Below are 15344 nucleotides of genomic sequence, written 5' to 3' on the forward strand. Positions count from 1 at the left end.
TGGGTCACTCCACCCATGAGAGTCCCCTGGACTCTGAGATGCAGGACCCCAACAGGGATGAAAACTCTATGTGTGTGGACTTGGACTCCTTATTGACACCATGGAAGTGCAAACAGGAGCCCTGCAGGTCATGGGACTCTGAAATTCCATGGGAGACTTTGGAGACACTCACTGGGACAGGAGCTTGGTTCCGCTCTCCACGAGCCTTGTCAGCACAACGATGCCGTCCATGTTGATGAACTCAGTGGCAAAAGTCACGTCGGCTGAGAGCTTAGCCAGCTCCTTCATGGCATCCAGCCGGATCTCCATACTGGATGACTGGGTCCTTTCCATCAGCTGGCGTGCAGCCCGGGACTAGGAGGCCAGGGACAAAAGAGAAGCCATCTGCTCCTACAGCAGGTTACTACTGTGGGCTCGCAGCCGAGCCCCAGGCAGTTAGGTTTTCACATGGCTTAGGAACTGCTAAATCAATGTTTATGGGTCCAGTAAGAGAATTTCCAGCGTTCTGAGACTGATCTGTAGTTATCTGTATCTTTCCCTTTTCTATATCCCTCTAGCCCATGGATTTGTTTTATTTTTAAAATCACATTTCTTTTGTGTGTGTATGCATGTGCATGCCATACCCTGAGTGTGGCGATCAGAGCTTAAGTCAAGGGGAGGTTCTTTTCTTCCACCATGAGGTGGAAGGGATAGAACTCAGGCCATCAGTTCTTGACCAAGAACTTAACCCACTGAGCCATGTTGCTGGCCCCAGTCTACAGATTTTTTTTCTTTTTTAAATTCCTACCAAAAAAAAAATAAAGAAAGAAAACTGGGATACCTCCTGTGTAAGTCTGCAGAAGCAGATCTGGCCTAACAGGGAGCTTTCTGCTGATGAACACTACCTGACAGCAGGGGTTTCTACTGGAAAGCCGAGCCCCACCCCGGAAACAAATGAGGGGAACTTGACATCATCTGTAGAGGCCGAGGGCCCTGCCCGCGAATTTAATCTGATGGCCCTGACGGAGCCTTCTAATTCCAAGCATGACCTAAAGTTCTAGATTACCCTGCCCCAAAGGAATCACGCTGGTGAAATGTGAAGGACAGAGGACCTGGAAGTCACAATTAGGACAGCTTCATGGACATGAAGGCTGGTGAGGACATATGCCTCCCGCCATGGGTCTGCCCCAAGCAAGACGCTTGCCTCCTGCAGCCTGGCATGTCCACCCGTCACTCCTCGTGCTGAACTTACTACCACACAGTCAGACTCCACTTCATACAGAGGTCTATCACATGCTCTGCACTTCTGAGGTCTGTCCCATGAAATCAGCAGGGCACAGTGTGTGTTTGCAGGGAGATGGGGCAGTTGAGGTTCTTACATGGAGAAGTTCCTCCACGAGCGAAGGGAGGTGAACAGGATGCTAAGGAAACTGGCGGAGCCTCACAGGCCCGGGTCTGACCCGGGCTTGGCTACTTCTTCAGCTGTACAAGTGGTAAGCTACTCAACCTAAGTCCTCCTTGTCTGTAAAATGGGCTATCGAGAATCCCTCTTGATTCTTTGGTAGGATGAACCGATGTGATCAGAAGTTAGAGAAACACAAGGTAAGTGCTGCCTGGCACTCTTCTACCCGCCCCTCCTCAGACAAGCTGGTCCTTCCTTCAACAAGAGAACATGGCCTTAAGTTTCCTACAAGGGTGGCAAAGGCTGGGCCCTGGTGATCCTCTCTGCCACAGGACCCCTCCCAGTCCTGATATACACGGTGGCACCCTTACCCCTTCCCTGCACCTCCACACGAAAAACTGCAAGGGGCCTCTGGGCTGGAGAGCAGGGTACAGGGGCTGAACACAAGGACCTTTCACTTCTTTGCCAAATTAACAAGTTCTGAAACACGTTAGTGTGTTTTACCTATTTCTCACACAAGCATTTGGACTCCACATCTCCCGAGTCCCTGTCCTGCCTCTACTGCCCTTAGAGACTGAGCTCCCCGTACAGCAGCAGACGTAAGCTCCTCTACTCTGCCCCCAACGGTCTCTCAAATACCTGGCTGCTCACTCTCCTGTCAGAACTAGCGCTGTGGCGCTGGGGCAGTCTGTACCTCTGGCTGCCCTGCTCTCCCCCTACCCTCTGTGCTCATCACAACTGCAGGCCACATCTTCCCTCTCCCGCTCTCTGGCCCAGTCACTTCACATCCTTCCTCACCACTACCCCCCACCCCACCCACACCCCTTGTTGTTGTTTTGAGACAAGGTACTGTCTGTACAATCTATAGCTCAGATTGGCCTTGACCAGCCTATAGCTGAAGATGACTGAACTCATGATCCTCCAGCCTCTCCCTCCCAAATGTTGGGATCACAGGCCTGTGCTACTACTCCTGGCTCCTGCTTTTTACTCCCTTTCCAGTTCTTCCTTTCGTCACCTTTAAGGGTTGCTTGCATAGAATGAGGGGATCCCCTTAAGTTCCCCTCTGCCCCCACACCCAGCACTCTGTCACATTCACCAAGGTTCCCTCTTAAGTCTTCCTCATGTCTGTCACCCATCAGCCCACTGCCTTTGCTGGGACATGAGCATACCTTACCAACCTCAGAGGTCACCCCCCACCAGCCTCCCTCACCTGCCTGTGAATGTGTCCTTTCTAACACTCAAAGGGAAGCACGGGCCACTTTCTTTGTGGATTCTCTTTCTTTCCTAGTAAAGTTTGAGCCCACAGACAGCTTCGTGAGTAACTTTAGGACTGGTCTCCAGAGCTCTAGGCCACCAGTGCTGCCCCAGCACACCTTGAAGCCCTGGTTTCTACATGGAAACATGTCTTCCTTCGGTTAGTTCCAGCTTTACCCTCTAGGCTCAGGCTCCAGAAAAGCTTTCTGGAAACCCCCATGCTGAGTTCCTGAGAGCCCGAGCGACTCTCTCCAAATGCCAAGAGGCTGTCTGCTGCCCGTGCTCACGAGCTGTCAGCCAGGCCATGAGGGTGAGGGGTTTCTTCTCAATCTCTGTAGTTCCAAACTGCTACAGCAGAGTTGGTCCCACTAAAGTACTGGTGTGTGCTAGTTAAACTGGAATACCTACCGGGGAGATGGCCAGTTGTAAGATGGTCCCATTCTTAATGTCATTTCGGGTCTGGGTAGCAAAGAATCAAAGAAAACAAAAAGACAACATTAAAACAGTGCATGGAGGTGACCCTAAGGACTTGTGGTCATTTTAAAAGCGTAACTGATCCGGCAGCAGTACTGCATGCCTTTAATCCCAGCACTTGGGAGGCAGAACCAGGCGGACCTTTGTGAGTTCGAGGCCAGCCAGGTCTACAGAGCGAGTTCCAAAACAGGCACCAAAACTACATGGAGAAACCCTGTCTTGAAAAAACCAAAAAAAAGTGTAACTGACTCTCCTCATCTGCAGATGATTCAACCAGCAGTGAAGGAAGGTTTTCTTTGAATGTCACGGCCTTTCTTCTTGGAGGAGCCCTAAGCATTGCTGGGTAGCAGGCACTTCATGGCCTGCCCATTGCGTGAGGCACGTTCTCTATTGTATTTTAATGTGCAGGGGATGTGCCTAGGTGACAGGCAGCTACCATGCCATCTGTACATGCAGAGTCTGGTGTCCCGGCTTCTAGGGAATACTCCCCATGGGGACTGAGGGACAACTGTAGCCCACTGAGGCTATGCAGCCAGGCCTCCTCCTGCTTGCTCCTTCCAAAGAGATCCTAAGATTCTCCTCAAGAGCTCCGGGTCTCAAGAAGCAAAAGGCACTCAGTCATCGGGGAGCAGGCTGGTGTGCTCCACGCTGTCAAAAGGGCAACTCTTTAACCAGGAAATGAAGCCACCGGCCGGCCAGGAAGCTGGAGAGTGCCATCTCCTTGGCAGGTCCCTTGCAGGCTAAGCTTGCCCTGCCCTTGGTTACTTTGTACTCACCTGCTCGGTGACATAGAGCTGGGGCCCGTCTGCGTAGCGGAGTGTGTAGTACTCCGGGTTTGGCAGTGACCACCTGTGAGAAAGAAAACAGAACACCCTTTGGCTTCTCTTCTGGGCTTGTCTAGAGCAGTAACAAAATGATTTTCAACAGTCGCTCAGGGACCGGCCAGCCTGTCTGGAGCACAGTGGAACCCAAACAAAGCTTTTGGCAGAGCTCCTGAAAGTCCCCCTTCACCATCAGTGACGGTCAGCACCACAGAAGAAGGTGCAGACAGAGGGGTGTGGGTCTCACATACTACCCAGACCTCCCAAAGGGCACTCCTGCGTCCAAGAATAACTGAGACTCTCAGGACGCCCTAGGGACATCCTCATTAGCTGTCTTTCCTTGGTATGACAATGACCCAGCCCAACTGGTCACCCTCTGTACAAGTTCCTCCCGGGCCGGGCAGCCTCCCTCAGCCTTAGCTGTCACTGTGGAAAGGAAGTCATTTCAACCTACCCATCGCACACTTCCTTGATGATGGATGCCAGAGGCCGTTTCTGAAAGAGAGGGGAGGAGATCCTTCACCATATGCTATGTTGCCAGCAGGACCACTCAACTTCTCACGAGCAAGAAGCCTTTCCCAAGCCACAGTGACTACCTTCCCTGGGGAGGTCCAGGCCCAGGGAGCAACTTCCTGTCGCTGCCCTTCCTTAGGAAGCCAGTGGCCTCCGGGGCTTAAACACATCCTCCTCTGTGCACCTGACCCTCCTTACAGCTCTGACTATCACACAGGAGCATACCTGGTCGATTTCAAGGAGCTGGGCGTTAGCACCTGGCCATTCAATGGCCACTTTAACAATATCCGATGGCGGCGGCATTGTTCCTAGTGGGCCCTACTTCAAGACACAGACACAGCTGCCTGGAGAGAGAACCAAACAGAAGCAAAGGTCAGACTGTGCTTCCTCTTCATTCTCGCTGTCCACTTGGGAGGTCTGAAGACGGCATCGAAAGTGACACATGGAACTACGCGGCGTGCAGTTTTGAAGTTCATGCCGCAGCCTCTCCTTGGGCAGCTGTCTCCTTAGATCCAATCAGCCGTAGAAACGGGACAAAGCTCTCTATCATCACAGCTCAGGCAGCAGCAAGGTCTGCCAGTGTGACAGTCAGTGTGAGGGGTCAACAAGACTAGGCGGGAGCAGAGCTCGCTGAGTGTGAATTCCCATCTTGGGGCCTCGGGAGGAGAGAAACATGTGCTCTGGAGCAGAGAGGAAGAGACAGTCTTTTCTTGGTTGAGTGGTTAGCTGAAGGGGCCGGGCCACTTCTGCTCAACAGTCACACTCAGAAGACCCCAGTGTCGGCAGGCCCAGCCTGCTCTCTCCTCCCCACTTGCTGTGGTCACCCCTGCCCCTTCAAAGGACACAGTGTGGAGCCTCCTCCCGTGGGATAACGTGGAGTTGAGAAAATGGAGAAGAGAGCTGAGACAGGAAATGCTATTTTGGTCCCTAGCGCCAAGGGCAAGGGCTGCCAGGAACCTGAGCAGGCAGTAAGGGTGCTCTCACACAAAGACCCCTCTACAGGGCAGGGCTGTGGAAGTGCATCTGAGCCCTGCCCCCACTGCTCTTCAGAATAAAGGGAAATAAATCATCTGGGGCAAGTCTGGGAGATGGGCTCATGTGACTGGTATCCTAGGCAACTCTGGTGGCTTAGTGGTATTCTGGGCAGCACCGAGGCTCTCTCCAAGGTCTGACAAAGGCAGTCACTCTGCTGATGGATTATTTCAATGTATATTTACACTCCTTGCCTACAGGTTCGGGAGAGGGTGCTCTGTTAATGAAAAAGACCTTTTGCCTCCTCAAGGTTCAGCCACTCGCCCGCAGTTCATGCCTGGCTAATGGGGACCGCCTGCCTCTGTTGGCGTGTGTGACACCGCTGTTGCTAAGCTGTTAATCATGTGTGCTATCAATTTTCCAGCCCCAACAGATGCCAGTTCTCACAGCCTGGTGGGCGCAAACCTCTCTAGTGAAAAGGGTTCGCGCAGTGTGTCCTCTACACCCCCAGGCAGGGGAGGAAGCTTACTGGACCGTTTCCTAAGGGGTGGGCTGTGTCAAGAGTCAGCTGTCAAAAACACCAGGGTGTGGAAGTGCGTCCACTTCTGCTTCCCAGCAGCCCTCAGGAAGAGGCAGGACAGTGCTCGCCTTGAAGAGGACAAGAGTGAGGCTTGGTCATGTCCTAGTTGACCCACAAGTGAGTGGGCGGCTGTCCCTGCAGCTCCCGACAGAACCTGATGTGTAGTTTTATGTGCCTAGGTCCACAGACCTCTAAAAGGAAACTGGCCCCGTGAGGCTAACCTCTGGAGGAGGGTGCTGCTCTAGGACAGCAGGGCAGAGCATGCTGTGACCCTGAGAGTAGGCTATCCCTCGGTGTGGTGAGGTACTGCTGTCACCGGAGGCAAGACTCCAGTGGTGAGCCCACTTCTAAGAACTGACATGTAATGTGCATGGGTCTTAAGCATATCTACACCTATGTGCATACATATACAGATTATAAAAACAGAAGCACACACGAGTCTCCCTTAAACCTACCACCCCAGACAATGCACTAGCCCTCCTCCTGGCCCCTGCTGACTTCCCTGCCAAGAAGCTGGGCCTGTTTTTGTGCTTCCTACAAATGGAAGTGGACAATTCAGCTTTCCAGACCATTTGTCAACCTGGGATTTTTCTTTTCAAAGTAAGTGGGGCCTGGGTCGATGGCTCTGTGGGTAGAAGCACATGTGCATGCACATGCACATACAGGGCTCCGTAGGTAGAAGCACATATGCATGCACATGCACATGCACACACAGGGCTCTGTGGGTAGAAGCACATATGCATGCACATGCACATGCACACACAGGGCTCTGTGGGTAGAAGCACATATGCATGCACATGCACACACAGGGAGTAGCAGGCATTCTGAAAAGAGCACCAGGCTGGGACACTGTCCTTGCTGAAGAAAGCAGGTGGACTCAGAGCTCAGAACTGTCATGGCTCCTACAAATCCGTCTTTACCCAAGTCTCTGTCTTCTGTTCTGGAAGCATGAGTGTGTTGGTTCTAAAGTGTCCTGGGTGCCCTTTGCGTTGCCAGTTCATGATTCCAAAGCAGAACATAAAAATGCCCAAATGAGGATGACCTTTCTAAAGGTCTTCAAGGAAGTTAACCCTTATTCTGCCATCGGGAAACACACCATACTCTCTGGACTTCTTCCTGAGCACTCCTTTTGAAGGTGACAAGCTCAGTTGTCGTCACGACTTTGTTTTGGTTCTAAGTGACTTAGTTATCACATCATCAAAGCTGGTCCTGAATGATTCATTTCAAAACTCTACCCATGTTACATAGAGCAGGAGAATCTCCAGCCACCCAGGTCACCCGAGGGAGAGCAACAAGCCTGTCGTCAGCGAATGTCTTCCCCACAGTCAAGCAGACTATTGGCTCTGAGTGACATCCCAGCCGCCACAGCTGAAGGGAAGGAAGAGAACACTCAGCTGCAGTGGAACACATCTGATTCCATCTCTGAACCTGAAAGACACTGACTAAAGAGAGAGGCTGGGGGTAACAGACAGGAGAGCAGTAAACTTATGGCTTCAGGGCGAGCATCAGGGCAAGCCAGAGCTACTCACAAACCAAAGCCATAGAAAGGCCATGAGCCCAAAGGAAGCCATCCTACACAGCGGACATGAGGCCATAGGAAAGCCATGAGCCTCGCAAAGGAAGCCATGCTACACAGCGGACGTGAGGCCATAGGAAAGCCATGAGCCCAAAGGAAGCCATCCTACACAGCGGATGTGAGGCCATAAACCAGCAATGAGAAAAATCCCAAGAGACGGGCAAAGCCTGACCACTTTCCAGATGCCGCGGTGACACTTCCTAAACAAAATGTCCCTGGGGACAGCCCTTTACACTAGCCGGCAATGCTGTTCGCTGCAAGGGAAAAGTCCAAGACCAAGACTGGCCCAAGCTGGAAGAAACTACAATGGAGGCCAAAACAGACAGTGGTGTCATGGCGTGAGGTGACGGATGTGCCCAGTGGGCACTTAGCTAACACTGGCTAAATTCATGAGCAAAACCCACTTAGGGAGGACTGATGTGCTTACAGCAGCCCGCTCACAGGGTGACTCCGGGGTCCTCAGACATGATGCTCATGTACAGACAGCCAATAACTCATTGCTTCTGTGTCATTTTATAGCTGATGCCTCAGGAACCCTGAAAACATTCTCTTTTTTTATCGGAAAGGCGGTCAAAGTTCAGAGAAACTCATCCTCCATCCTACTCATCCGACTGGAAGGGAGGGAGGGAGGAAGGGAGGGACGCCGGAGGGAGGAGCAAGAGAGAAGTGAGTACATCGGAACTGGGTCACAATGATGTCCAAGTTCTCTGTCTTCCCTCCACACTGTCCTCCCTCTGATGAGGATAACATGAGCTAACAGTTACACAGTGCGAGACCCCACTGGAAGCTACTTCCCTCCGCCTCCTTCACTGAGCACTGAGGTTCTAAGCCAGGGCTCTGAGCTTGCTAGGAGAGGGCTCTGCATCCCCAGCCCTATCTTAATCTTATTTGATTTGATTTGAAGACAGGGTGGTCTCCTAAAGTTGCCTAGGCCTAACTTGTGATCCTCCTGTTGCCTGGGCCACTTGGACCACACAGCCAACCTGTAGGGGTGTGCTTTCTATACACGGGGAAGTCAGGGCATCCTCAGTCACCTTGAATCACTTGGTCACCAGGTGGTCAAGTGTTAGAAACCCGTATCAAAGAAGGCGGCCTGTATGTGACCATCACAGTTACTCAGTGGAGACTTCAGGTCCACGCACCGAAAGAAAAGCCAGAGATGCTCAGAGACCTGTCCAACAGAAAATGGCCTTCCATGGTCTACAGAAGGCTGCCACACTGCCACAGGCGGTGCTCCACACTCCCACAGGCGGTGCTCAGGCCAGTCTAGGCAGACCCTTCCTGGTTGTTGGTGGCCAAGCTCCCTCATTTCTCCTGTACCTTTGCAAATTCCCTTCTACTAGCTGTCAGAGAGCTCCTATTCAAGCTTCAAAGCCCAGTTCGGACATCACCTCCCCTTTGTTCCATTCTCCCATGTGCATGTACTGTTCCCACATTGTGTCACCACAAACTTCTTCACTGGCTCCTCCTGCAGAAAAAGACCTCTGTACACGGAAACCCATGGCTCTGGCTTCTTCCACTCCTACAAACCAGAGCCAGCTCCCAACAGACAGGAGGCAGGAACTGTTCCCATCAAGTCCGGAAGCCTTGCAACACTGTATCCTCACACAATTCGGCCTTGCAACACTGTATCCTCACACAATTCGTTTTCAGAACTCAGAACAAGCCTTACAGGTGAATCAAGTTGGGGGAAAACAATCTTTTCTTCCCCTTAGAACCAGGAGGAGGGAGAAGGGAGGATTTCCCAGACAAAGAGCACTCAGGGATGAAGGATTTCCTTGCAGGGAAGCCCTCTAGCACGTGCCTGCTTACTCTCTTCATTTTCATTTTAGAAAGGAAGTGGGAAATTAGGTCGAAGCAATTCAATAACATTGCAAAATCCTCAGGGCTATAAATAGCTACTTGCTCCACCACTCACAGTACTGCGTGCAGTTCAATAGCAATCGTCCAGCACGAGAGCACTGGAGTCCCACTCCCAGCCCACAGCCCTTGCTGGCCCGGATGACCCTCCACCCTTCCCCCTCCCCTGCTTTCTTTATTCACTACCTCAGGGATGCTACACAAGCCTCTGGGACTGAGCAAGATCCCAGTCCCCTGCAGCTGCCTTGAAGGCACCACAAATACAGAAATGATGGAGCAAACAGAAGAGGGTTCCACACAGATCCCAGAGCCCTGGGAGGACAGGACCAGTGCTGGCCTCCAACGACACAGTCAGTGCGGGGAAACAGTCTCCAAGTGGCTCCTGGAAGAGGTGCATCATGAGAGAAGGCCGTGAAGTTCCGCCATCACCCCTGCAGGGAAGCATCAGACTGAACCTCCGGCCAGCAGAACTGGAGCCCAGCTTAGGAAGGGAACGACACTCTCTCCCAGAAGGTGTAGGGGATAGAGGATGCCATAAGGTTCCCAGCTCCCCCTGCCCCCAGCTGGTAGGGATCCCTGTGTGCTTTCTGCTCTGTTCTGCTTGCCATGAGTGGGGGAGGCCTGGGTGAGTTTGGTTTATGTTTCCTGTGACAGAATGCTGCCACACCAAGGAGGTAACTAGAGGTCACACCCTCTTTTTAATCAAGATCACAATCTCAGTAGAGGCTTCTCCCTGTCATCTTTTTATCTGAAGTGACTCAGTTTCCCTCAGTTTCCCCACACTGAACTAGAGTGTGGCCCTTAGGTGCAGAAGGGGAAATGCCACAGGATAGAAGGTCGGGACCAGCAGACCCGCAGGAGCAGAGGGAGCTCCTTTGTAGTGACATTTGAACACAGGCCTCCCCAGCTGGGGCTAAGAGCCACCATGCACAAAGACAACGTATGGCATCTTTCCCTGAGCTCACTCACCCTCAGCCACCTTGTGGAACTTCTGTTCTTAGAGAACAGTGGGCTATTGGTCTTATCAGGACATCCACACTTAGGCCGGCTCCAAGGTAGTGTCCACACTTATCCCTGTGCAAACCATGAACCCCTCACGTGCCCCCTTGAAAACCATACCAACTCTGCACCTTTGCTGTCCATCAGCTCCGACACCCTGGCCGAATGGCCAACTTCTACGTGTCAGACAAGCCCTCCTTTGTGGGTTCCTAATCCCTGATCCTCAGGTACTGGTGATGGTGCTATCGTGTGTGTTGCTAGTTCTCGCTACACACCTTCACGACTGTAGATGTTATAATCCTATCTCTGAAGCTTCTGACCTGGTAACTGGACACATACTAGACACATGACATACTCCTTAGGAGTCGGCACTAATGTGGAAGTACCCCTCCAGCCCACACCCTCTGGATTGGGACCTGCCTTCAGATGCAATCCAGGATGGTTCACAGCACCATGAGGTCCTGAAAAAGGCCCTAGACCAGCTGTTCTCAACCTGTGGGTCACGATCCCTTTGCAGGTCACACAACCCTCTCACAGGAGTTGCCTAAGACCATCCAGCATATCAGATATTTATATTACGACTCATTACAGTAGCAAAATTATATGAATAGATGAAAATGAGAATAATGTTTATGGTTGGGGGTCACCACAAAGTGCAGAACTATACTAAAGGGTCCCAGCATTCAGAAGGTTGAGAGCCACTGTTCTAGATCAATGGCTCTCCACACTGGCTGTGTACCCCCAGTAACTAGCTGGGTCACTGAAGCCTCCCCCAGATGATCTTACTGGAGGCTAAGATGGAGAGCCTGCTCTAAGAAGAGAAGCAGCCTGAGGACAGGGTCACTGAAGGGCACACCTACTCCCTACCTACCAGCCCCCAGTCTGCAGCAGGATGCCTGGCAAAGAGCTATGTCCACAGAATTCCAACCCAAAAGGCCCCAGGCCTGTCTCCAACAGTAATGAACCATTAGTGACTGCAGTATCCATGTCCCAAAACTTGCACATTCCTGACTATAATTATGCAGACAAGTAATTCAGAAAGGGTCAGATTTAAGGGGGAACAGAAACTGAGACAGAAAATATAGATGAATTTTAAGAAACTGTTTCTCAGGCCTGGAGAGATGGCTCAGTGGGTAAGAGTACTGGCTGCTTTTGCAGAGGACCTGGGTTCAAAGCAACACCCACATGGCAGCTAACAACTGTCTGTAACTCCAGTTCTAGGGGATCGACATCCTCTTCTGGCCTCCATAGGCACACATATGGTGATATAAATACCTGCAGGCAAAACACTCATAAAGTTAAAAAAAAAAAAATTGAAGAACTTTCTCACCAACAGATTAGCATTGGTTATACAAGGAGAAAGAGCTTGGATAGGACAGGGTGAGGCAGGATACGAGTGGCCTGGGTTGTCCCTGAAGCCCCAGGCTATGGGCCCAACTCCTTCAATAGAGACCACAAGAACACAGCATTGTTCTCTGAAAATGAGGCCAAGCCTTTCCTCTCATTTCATAAAGAAGGGAACTGCCAAGGCCAGGCCAGGACACCAGTTAGGGACACACACAAAAAAAAAGAAAAAAGAAAAAAAAAAAGAAAAGAAAAAAGAAAAAGAAAAGAAAAAAAGCCCAGCCTCCACTTCCGGATCAGTCCTCGCCTGCCACACAGCTCTGTTACAAGCATAAATGTCTCTGGACTGGATGTGGAGGCAGGGGATGAACTGTTTTCCAGCCTTGACCCTCCCATAAAGTAGTGGCACTGAGTGATGAGGGCCATGCATCCTGGAGCAGCCAGACCTGCATTTGGATCCCAGCTTTGACAACTTCCTTATTAGAGTTAAACCAAGGATTAGAACCAACCTTGCTCCTTGTAAAAGCTACGTGGACATAAAACGGAATAATGCATGCCCAAAGTAAGAAGAATTCCAACTGTGTGAACTGACAGAACTCCTGGAGTCACGTATCCCAGCACTAAGGAGCCCTACCTGCCACCCTGTGGTATTCTGTGGGCCAAACAGGGGAACAGGTGTAAGGGCAGTGGGAGAGGAAAACCCACAAAAAAGTGGTGTTGTTGCTACTATGCCCAGTGCAGAGGCTTGTTCTGGTCCCATTGCAGGACAGCACCATGAGAGGCATGTAACGGTTACTCAGCCAATGGGTGCTAGTAACCCCAACTCAATGAGCACTCCCAGGGGGGTGAGGAATTCGGTGCCATAAGCAGCCAGGCAGGTAAGTAAATAAACCAAGCAGCTTCCACACAGGGACCCAGCAAGCTGCGAAGCTCTACCCTGCCTAGAAGTTCAAATTCAGTTTTCTTGGGGGGAGGAGGGACACACCCATCATGCAGCTGGACCAAGACACCACTTGGCAACTTCTGACACCCAAGGGATTCTGGGTCTTCTCACACCATGTGCTCTCTTGTGCACACACTAGTCATCTTATGTGATATGATTTGGTCTTTCTAAGTCCACCCTGAGCATCCTGAAGATGAAGGCTGTCGCTTACACTGTCCAGTCACCTCAAGGGGCCTAGAACAGTGCTGGCCTCATGGACAGCACTCAGTGAGCAACTGTTGAACTAGCTCACCCTGAATGGCAGCTCCAGTCCAGTATCCCCAGCATCTCTGAGATCCTACAGGCTGTGGAAGGTTCTCTGCCCCTGACCCCAGGACCAGGTGGCATTAATGCAGATGGGCTAAGGGATGGTGACTTGATCAGAGGACTTGCCTTGTGGGTTTTTCTTTTTCTTTTGATTTGGAGTCTCAGTACAATGCCCAGGCTGGTTCTGAACTTCTGTATTCAGGGGATCCTTCTGCCCCAGCCTCCACAGCGCTCTGTCTAAAGGTGCACACCTCCAAACCCAAGACAGGTTTTTCTCAACTATGTTTGCTTGTGAGTCACCTAAGAAGACAGAATGCTAGAATATGCTAAATATTGGTGCAAGTTTTTTTTTTAAAGTCTGACCTCCACAACCTGCACCCCAAACTTTCCTGCCACCTCTCAGAGGCAGCATAAAGCATAAAAATTATGAGATTCAAGAGTAACAAACAAGATGGGCATGGTGATGCATGCCTTTAATCAGAGGTTAGCCTGGTCTACAGATCAAGTACCAGGACAACAAAGGCTACACAGAGAAATCCTGTCTCGGAAAACATCACACACACACACACACACACACACACACACACACACACACACACACACACCATCTGCCTGCCAAAAAGAGCAACAGATAGAGGCCTAGCCTTGTCTCCTTCGCTCACAAACTGTAGAATGAATCTGGGCAGGTAAGATCTTTCAGGAACTTTGCTATTTTTAATCTGTAAATGCAAATAATGATAGTCTCCTCAAAAGACCATAATGCAGTTTAAACACCCTCACGTATACACAGTACTGAGCACTTCACAGCCACCCACAGTCACCCTAGTCTTGTGGTTACAGACCACTTGACAAATGGCTGCTGCTGCGCTTCTGTGCAGTGAGAAGGGCTGTCCCAAGTGTGAAGTACACACCGGAGTCCAAGAAGTTAGCGCGCGCGCGCGCGCGCGCACACACACACACACACACACACACATAGTCAATAACTCTGTTAACACGATTTTACATTGATTATGTGAACTATTAATTATATTCTGAAATATATTAAATAAAACATTAATACATTATTTTCACTTGCTTATTTTACATTCTTGAGATGTGACTGTTAGAAAAGTTTAATTAACAAACGTGATTTGCATTATTTTTCTTTTGGAGAGCCCGGGGTTAGCCTACTGCCTGACACACAGGAGCATACCAAAAGGTGGCTTCCATGCCCCACAGTGGGGATGTCAAGGGCTGCGCTTGCGTCCCATTCCTCTGGACACATCCACGCCCTTCGTTCATTTATTTAGTAAATATTTATAGTGTCTACCCTGCTGAGATGTTATGGGTGCATGGAGCAACATCAGGTGAGGTCTTCCTACATGCTGGGGCAAGCAGACATCAATCCACACTTGAAACAGTTGTAAAGCTACAAGTATAAGCGCTCTGAGGAACACCAGAGCGTTCAGAGTGCGGCACCAGGGTCAGAACTCGGGACCCCGGAAGCCTCCTGAAGGAAGACTGGAAGGATGAAAAAAGTTTACTAGACTAGACCGAGGGACCGATTCTGAGAGAGGCCAGAGAGAGGGATGCAGAAGGAACCTAACCAGGCCGGGGAGCAGCCTGAGTCCAGGGAGGGCGGCGAAGGACCAGATCTCCAGGGCCCGGAAAGAGGGGAGGGTGGAGACCGGCCTCGGAGCATCCCAGGCATTGCAGCGCTGCGGGAGAAGCTGATGAGAGCGGCCTGGATCGAAGCTGGGCGGCGGAGAGGGAAAGGAGAGGGCCGGTATCGACGGCAGGGGGATGATCGGGCCAGCGCCGTGCCCGGACTTGGAGCTCAGGCAGCCACTGCCCTCGGCCTCAACCCCATCCTCGGTCCCAGGTCCCCCATCCTCAGTGCTCCGTCCCTCCGCCCCCGGCCCCGCGCGCCCCACACTCACCCGGCGCCCGCCGAGGCCCAGCTCCGCGCCCGTGTCCCGCCGCCGCTCCTCTGGCCTCGTCCGCCCCGCCCTCCTGGGGCCCCGCCCCGCGCAGGCCGGCCCGGGCTCCTATTGCTCATCTTTGCCGTCAAGCTAAAAATTCTTGCTTCCATTGGGGTGTTTGTCTGTCACTAAAGAGGAGGCGGGACTAACTGAGGGCGCGGGCTGGAGCTACGCCGGCCGGCCCCGCCCCTCCGCGGAGGCCTCTTAAAGAGACAGATTGCCTTTCTCCTGCAGGCTATTGGGTCTGAAGGAACGAGATTTCCCAGCAGACACTAGAGGCTGCTCCCCACCCAAACTTTTTTTCTTTTATTTTTGTACACACCCTACGGGTGAAGGAGGTTCGGGGGAGAGCTCTGGGTC

At 51.6% G+C, this 15344-nt stretch overlaps 1 protein-coding gene across 3 annotated transcripts in view; it reads right to left on the bottom strand.

Moving 5' to 3' along the window:
* Positions 1 to 15069, bottom strand: part of Elmo2 (engulfment and cell motility 2) — a 39201-nt gene extending 24132 nt beyond the window's left edge. For 2 of the 3 annotated variants that reach the window (XM_052726466.1, XM_052726464.1), the window contains exons 1-6: positions 14943 to 15069; positions 4669 to 4787; positions 4385 to 4425; positions 3886 to 3958; positions 3044 to 3094; positions 173 to 354 (exon numbers count right to left, since the gene is read on the bottom strand). In XM_052726466.1, coding sequence (XP_052582426.1) covers positions 173 to 354; positions 3044 to 3094; positions 3886 to 3958; positions 4385 to 4425; positions 4669 to 4746 — 425 coding nt within the window. In that variant the 5' untranslated portion in view covers positions 4747 to 4787; positions 14943 to 15069. Of the gene's footprint in view, positions 1 to 172; positions 355 to 3043; positions 3095 to 3885; positions 3959 to 4384; positions 4426 to 4668; positions 4788 to 6915; positions 6940 to 14942 lie in introns of those variants that run through there. The other variant, XM_052726465.1, reaches the window with a different exon arrangement.
* Between the last annotated feature and the right edge of the window lie 275 nt (positions 15070 to 15344).

This window comes from Peromyscus californicus, unplaced genomic scaffold (genome assembly GCF_007827085.1).
Source record: "Peromyscus californicus insignis strain IS unplaced genomic scaffold, ASM782708v3 Scaffold_7__1_contigs__length_154581171, whole genome shotgun sequence".
NCBI lineage: Eukaryota > Metazoa > Chordata > Mammalia > Rodentia > Cricetidae > Peromyscus > Peromyscus californicus.